Source organism: Eleginops maclovinus, chromosome 10, assembly GCF_036324505.1.
Source record: "Eleginops maclovinus isolate JMC-PN-2008 ecotype Puerto Natales chromosome 10, JC_Emac_rtc_rv5, whole genome shotgun sequence".
Taxonomy (NCBI): Eukaryota; Metazoa; Chordata; class Actinopteri; order Perciformes; family Eleginopidae; genus Eleginops; species Eleginops maclovinus.
Window position 1 is genome coordinate 231,944 of NC_086358.1, and position 7,500 is coordinate 239,443.

At 42.2% G+C, this 7,500-nt stretch overlaps 1 protein-coding gene across 4 annotated transcripts in view; it reads right to left on the bottom strand.

The window, feature by feature from the left end:
* The window catches only part of si:ch1073-416j23.1 (rac GTPase-activating protein 1), a 29,562-nt gene that overhangs the window by 16,071 nt on the left and 5,991 nt on the right, over positions 1–7,500 (bottom strand). For all 4 annotated transcript variants that reach the window (XM_063893527.1, XM_063893525.1, XM_063893524.1 and 1 more), the window contains exons 7-10: positions 3,919–4,020; positions 3,530–3,707; positions 3,272–3,414; positions 1,201–1,365 (exon numbers count right to left, since the gene is read on the bottom strand). In XM_063893527.1, coding sequence (XP_063749597.1) covers positions 1,201–1,365; positions 3,272–3,414; positions 3,530–3,707; positions 3,919–4,020 — 588 coding nt within the window. The remainder of the gene's footprint in view (positions 1–1,200; positions 1,366–3,271; positions 3,415–3,529; positions 3,708–3,918; positions 4,021–7,500) is intronic.

Consider the following 7,500-nt stretch of genomic DNA (forward strand, 5'->3'; position numbering starts at 1 on the left):
ACACAGCACATGTCGTCCTTGTGACAGCTGACAGCTCAAGACAAATGGAAGATTTCTATAAGCTGTCAAAACAATACAAGAAAGGTGTACGAAAATAAATCGGTACATATTTGTGACTGATTTGAGAGAGTGGGGGCGACACATTTAGTCTTAGTTTCAGGCAATAAATGGGAAAAACGCCGAAGCAGTGAATAGCTAATCTGCCTAGCTAGCTAGGGTATTTCTAGACGGGACGGCACTAGCATAACTTCAAACACATCACATGACCTTGTAACAGCTCGACAAATGGAAGAGTTATATATGCTGGCGCAACATTACAAGAGAAGTGCATGAAAATATATCAAATGGGTGCATGTTTGTGACTGATTTGATAAAGTCAGGATGACAACTTGGTCTCGGTTTCAGGCAATAAATGGGAAACGAAACGCCGAAGCGGTGAGTAGCTACACTGCATTGGCTAGCTAGCGGGTGTGTTGAGCTGAATTCTAACCTCAATCTCTCCCTGCTGGGTCACGTCTCGTGACTCTCGTCTCTCCGTCTCCTCCTCCTCTGGTTCCCCGGCTCGAACCACCATCTCCTCCGCCTCCTCCTCCTCTACATTCTCCACCACCTGTGCGCTCGTTGTCGTTGTACCGGCGGCCCCACCGCCCGAACCCGAGGTTGAGCTGCCTGGTTCCCCATCATCTCCCACGGCCCCAGCAGCAGCCCCACTACCCGAACCTGAAGTCGAGCTTGTGCTTTTGAATAAGTCGGTGATTTTTGCACATTTTGCTGCGTCGTCTTTAAGTTTTTGCTTTCTCTTTTCCATTCGCTTCTCATGGCCACTCTTTTGTTTCTCCATCTCGCAACCTCTCTATCCTCCACCATTCGCTTACAAAATTTGAGGTGATGACTTGGGTCAAGTGAGGGCTTCTAGGGAGGGGCGGGCCTTCGAGAACCAAGGAATTTCATTGGACTAGCCAAATGTGCCTCAAGAGAAGCATCCAATGGGCCACGATGTGCCATGTTTTTACCGTCGCAATCAAAACAAAATATAATATATATAATGTATGTTTTGTTTCCGGCCCTGGGAAGGCCCAAAACGTTGGAGGGCCTGCCGGGATTTGCCCGGTACGCCAGATAGCCAGTCCAGCCCTGATCAGGAGAAAGAACTGGTTCTGCACCCCCCACCCCCCCATCACTAATCCCCCTCCTCATTACCTTTGTTGATGGCCCCCCCACCGGAGCAGGTCTGGTGGAGCAGCTGGTGCTGAACCTCAGTTTGCACTCTGGATGAGCGACGGCTCTGCAGGTTCTGCACTTCACTGCCATCCTGCCGAACCGGATCCTCTTCCCACAGGGTGCACAGGTCTCAGGCCGGATCACCTGCAGAAACCAAAAGAACCTGAACCATCTTTAAACCACGTGCAGAACCCAAGAGAGCTGGAACCACATGTAGACCACCAGCAGAACCAGCTGTAGATCACGTGCAGCACTGCTGAACTGTCTGCAGAACCAAACACATCTGAACTGTCTGCAGTACAAAACACACCAGAACTGTCTGTAGAACCGAACACATCTGAACTGTATGCAGAACCAAACCAAACACATCTGAACCGTCTGCAGAACCAGACAAAACACATCTGAACTGTCTGCAGTACCAAACACACCAGAACCGTCTGTAGAACCGAACACATCTGAACTGTCTGCAGTACCAAACACACCAGAACTATCTGTAGAACCGAACACATCTGAACTGTATGCAGAACCAAACCAAACACATCTGAACCGTCTCTAGAGCCAACCAAACACAGCCGAACCGTCTGTAGAACCAAACACAGCTGAACCGTCTGTAGAACCAAACACAGCTGAACCGTCTGTAGAACCAAACACAGCTGAACCGTCTGTAGAACCAAACACAGCTGAACCGTCTGTAGAACCAAACACAGCTGAACCGTCTGTAGAATCAAACACAGCTGAACCGTCTGTAGAACCAAACACAGCTGAACCGTCTGTAGAACCAAACACAGCTGAACCGTCTGTAGAACCAAACACAGCTGAACCATCTGTAGAACCAAACACAGCTGAACCGTCTGTAGAACCAAACACAGCTGAACCGTCTGTAGAACCAAACACAGCTGAACCGTCTGTAGAACCAAACACAGCTGAACCGTCTGTAGAACCAAACACAGCTGAACCGTCTGTAGAACCAAACACAGCTGAACCATCTGTAGAACCAAACACAGCTGAACCGTCTGTAGAACCAAACACAGCTGAACCGTCTGTAGAACCAAACACAGCTGAACCGTCTGTAGAACCAAACACAGCTGAACCGTCTGTAGAACCAAACCAAACACAGCAGAACAGTCTGTAGAACCAAACACAGCTGAACCGTCTGCAGAACCAAACACAGCTGAACCGTCTGTAGAACCAAACACAGCTGAACCGTCTGCAGAACCAAACACAGCTTAACTGTCTGTAGAACCAAACCAAACACAGTTGAACCGTCTGCAGAACCAAACACAGCTGAACCGTCTGTAGAACCAAACCAAACACAGCAGAACTGTCTGCAGAACCAAACCAAACACATCTGAACCGTCTGCAGAACCAAACCAAACACATCTGAACCGTCTGCAGAACCAAACAAAACACAGCTGAACCGTCTGCAGAATCAAACAAAACACAGCTGAACCGTCTGCAGAACCAGACAAAACACAGCTGAACCGTCTGTAGAACCGAACAAAACACAGCTGAACCGTCTGCAGAACCAGACAAAACACAGCTGAACCGTCTGTAGAACCAAACACAGCTGAACCGTCTGTAGAACCAAACACATCGGAACCGTCTGCAGAACCAAACAAAACACAGCTGAACCGTCTGCAGAACCAGACAAAACACAGCTGAACCGTCTGTAGAACCGAACAAAACACAGCTGAACCGTCTGCAAAACCAGACAAAACACAGCTGAACCGTCTGTAGAACCAAACACAGCTGAACCGTCTGTAGAACCAAACACAGCTGAACCGTCTGTAGAACCGAACACATCGGAACCGTCTGCAGAACCAAACCAAACACAGCAGAACCGCCTATAGAACCAAACACAGCTGAACCGTCTGTAGAACCGAACACATCGGAACCGTCTGCAGAACCAAACCAAACACAGCAGAACCGCCTGTAGAACCAAACACAGCTGAACCGTCTGTAGAACCAAACACAGCTGAACCGTCTGCAAAACCAAACACAATTGAACCGTCTGTAGAACCAAACCAAACACATATGTTCTAGTTCTTACAGTTTTTGACAGGAACACGTGTTTCAGGGTTCTCTCGAGGGGGTTTTGGTACGGCACTCTAACCGCCGCGCTGTCCTCCATCTTGGATTCAGGTTCCGTCTCCAGCACCGTATCGTCAATGGGGAACCAGACGGAGGTCTGATCTGAGGAGAACAACAGAAGAAGAAAATCACAGACCGTCAGAGACATGATTTAATACCACAGAAGGAGAGAACCACAGACCGTCAGAGGCAGAAGAAGAAGAGGAGGGAACCTCACCTCCTTCTGGGGAAACAAAAGACTTGAGTGGGGGGGTCTGCTGTGTGAGTGGGGGCTGCTGTGTGAGAGGGGGCTGAAGGGGGGTCTTCTGGATCTTCTGGGTGATCCCCAGCACCATGTGGATCTGAGCCCCGGAGTCAGGGGTCTGAACCGAGGCCTTCACCACTGTCTCCACCTCCTGACAGAGAACAGACAGGACGTAAGAGGACAGGATGATGCACTCTGGGACAGACAGGAACAATAACAGCTCAACATGTGCAGACAAAGACATTTGTCCCTCAGAAAGACTTTAAACACACAGTACTCAGAGGAGGACAGAACCAGAACCTGGACCCTGGAGCAGATGGAACCTACAGACTTTAACATCAACAACCATATTCCTGAGTCACCTGCTCCAACGTCCTCCCCAGTGGCTCTACAGAGAAGTTCCCACTGCGTCCTCTCCTCCGGTCCCCCGCTCCAGAACCAGAACCAGGCCCGAACGACGAGCGCTGCAACCACCAGAACAAAGTTCAATCAGACAGTTATAGAGAACAACAGAAAGTTCTAAAGAACAGCAGAAAGTTCTAGAGAACAACAGAAAGTTCTAAAGAACAGCAGAAAGTTCTAGAGAACAACAAAAAGTTCTAAAGAACAACAGAAAGTTCTAAAGAAAAACAGAAAGTTCTACAGAACAGCAGAAAGTTCTAAAGAACAACAGAAAGTTCTAGAGAACAACAGAAAGTTCTAAAGAACAACAGAAAGTTCTACAGAACAGCAGAAAGTTCTAAAGAACAACAGAAAGTTCTAAAGAAAAACAGAAAGTTCTAAAGAACAACAGACAGTTCTAGAGAACAACAGAAAGTTCTAGAGAACAACAGAAAGTTCTAAAGAACAACAGAAAGTTCTAAAGAACAACAGAAAGTTCTAAAGAAAAACAGAAAGTTCTGAAGAACAACAGAAAGTTCTAGAGAACAACAGAAAGTTCTAAAGAACAGCAGAAAGTTCTAGAGAACAACAAAAAGTTCTAGGGAACAGAAAGTTCTAAAAAAACAGCAGAAAGTTCTAGAGAACAACAAAAAGTTCTAAAGAACAACAGAAAGTTCTAAAGAACAGCAAAACGTTCTAGAGAACAGAAAGTTCTAAAAAAACAGCAGAAAGTTCTAGAGAACAACAAAAAGTTCTAAAGAACAACAGAAAGTTCTAAAGAACAACAGAAAGTTCTAGGGAACAACAGACAGTTCTAAAGAACAACAGAAAGTTCTAGGGAACAACAGACAGTTCTACAGAACAACAGAAAGTTCTAAAGAAAAACAGAAAGTTCTACAGAACAGCAGAAAGTTCTAAAGAACAACAGAAAGTTCTAGGGAACAACAGAAAGTTCTAAAGAACAACAGAAAGTTCTAAAGAACAACAGAAAGTTCTAGGGAACAACAGACAGTTCTAAAGAACAACAGAAAGTTCTAGGGAACAACAGACAGTTCTAAAGAACAACAGACAGTTCTAGAGAACAACAGAAAGTTCTAAAGAACAACAGAAAGTTCTAAAGAACAACAGAAAGTTCTAGGGAACAACAGACAGTTCTAAAGAACAACAGAAAGTTCTAGGGAACAACAGACAGTTCTACAGAACAACAGAAAGTTCTAAAGAAAAACAGAAAGTTCTACAGAACAGCAGAAAGTTCTAAAGAACAACAGAAAGTTCTAAAGAACAACAGAAAGTTCTAGGGAACAACAGACAGTTCTAAAGAACAACAGACAGTTCTACAGAACAACAGAAAGTTCTAAAGAACAACAGACAGTTCTAAAGAAAAACAGAAAGTTCTAAAGAACAACAGACAGTTCTAAAGAAAAACAGAAAGTTCTAAAGAACAACAGAAAGTTCTAGAGAACAACAGAAAGTTCTAAAGAACAACAGAAAGTTCTAAAGAACAACAGAAAGTTCTAGGGAACAACAGAAAGTTCTAGGGAACAACAGACAGTTCTAAAGAACAACAGAAAGTTCTAAAGAACAGCAGAAAGTTCTAGGGAACAACAAAAAGTTCTAAAGAAAAACAGAAAGTTCTAAAGAACAACAGAAAGTTCTAAAGAACAACAGAAAGTTCTAGGGAACAACAGAAAGTTCTAAAGAACAACAGAAAGTTCTAGGGAACAACAGACAGTTCTACAGAACAACAGAAAGTTCTAAAGAACAACAGAAAGTTCTAGGGAACAACAGAAAGTTCTAAAGAACAACAGAAAGTTCTAGAGAACAACAAAAAGTTCTAGGGAACAACAGAAAGTTCTAGGGAACAACAGACAGTTCTAAAGAACAACAGAAAGTTCTAGGGAACAACAGAAAGTTCTAAAGAAAAACAGAAAGTTCTAGAGAACAACAGAAAGTTCTAAAGAACAACAGAAAGTTCTAAAGAACAACAGAAAGTTCTAGGGAACAACAGAAAGTTCTAGGGAACAACAGACAGTTCTAAAGAACAACAGAAAGTTCTAAAGAACAGCAGAAAGTTCTAGGGAACAACAAAAAGTTCTAAAGAAAAACAGAAAGTTCTAAAGAACAACAGAAAGTTCTAAAGAACAACAGAAAGTTCTAGGGAACAACAGAAAGTTCTAAAGAACAACAGAAAGTTCTACAGAACAACAGAAAGTTCTAAAGAACAACAGAAAGTTCTAGGGAACAACAGAAAGTTCTAAAGAACAACAGAAAGTTCTAGAGAACAACAAAAAGTTCTAGGGAACAACAGAAAGTTCTAGGGAACAACAGACAGTTCTAAAGAACAACAGAAAGTTCTAGGGAACAACAGAAAGTTCTAAAGAAAAACAGAAAGTTCTAGGGAACAACAGAAAGTTCTAAAGAACAACAGAAAGTTCTAGAGAACAACAAAAAGTTCTAAAGAAAAACAGAAAGTTCTAGAGAACAACAGAAAGTTCTACAGAACAACAGAAAGTTCTAAAGAACAACAGAAAGTTCTAGGGAACAACAGACAGTTCTACAGAACAACAGAAAGTTCTAAAGAACAACAGAAAGTTCTAGGGAACAACAGAAAGTTCTAAAGAACAACAGAAAGTTCTAGAGAACAACAAAAAGTTCTAGGAACAACAGAAAGTTCTAGGGAACAACAGACAGTTCTAAAGAACAACAGAAAGTTCTAGGGAACAACAGAAAGTTCTAAAGAACAACAGACAGTTCTAAAGAACAACAGAAAGTTCTAAAGAAAAACAGAAAGTTCTAAAGAACAACAGAAAGTTCTAGGGAACAACAGACAGTTCTAAAGAACAACAGAAAGTTCTAAAGAAAAACAGAAAGTTCTACAGAACAACAGAAAGTTCTAGGGAACAACAGACAGTTCTAAAGAACAGCAGAAAGTTCTAAAGAACAACAGAAAGTTCTAGGGAACAACAGAACAACAGAAAGTTCTAAAGAACAACAGAACGTTCTAGGGAACAACAGACAGTTCTAAAGAACAACAGAAAGTTCTAAAGAAAAACAGAAAGTTCTAAAGAACAACAGAAAGTTCTAAAGAACAACAGAAAGTTCTAGAGAACAACAGAAAGTTCTAAAGAACAACAGAAAGTTCTAGAGAACAACAGAAAGTTCTAAAGAACAACAGAAAGTTCTAAAGAACAACAGAAAGTTCTAAAGAAAAACAGAAAGTTCTAAAGAACAACAGAAAGTTCTAGGGAACAACAGAAAGTTCTAGGGAACAACAGAAAGTTCTAAAGAACAACAGAAAGTTCTAAAGAACAACAGAAAGTTCTAGGGAACAACAGAAAGTTCTAAAGAACAACAGAAAGTTCTACAGAACAACAGAAAGTTCTACAGAACAACAGAAAGTTCTAAAGAAAAACAGAAAGTTCTAAAGAACAACAGAAAGTTCTAGGGAACAACAGAAAGTTCTAAAGAACAACAGAAAGTTCTAAAGAACAACAGAAAGTTCTAAAGAAAAACAGAAAGTTCTAAAGAACAACAGACAGTTCTAAAGAACAACAGAAAGTTCT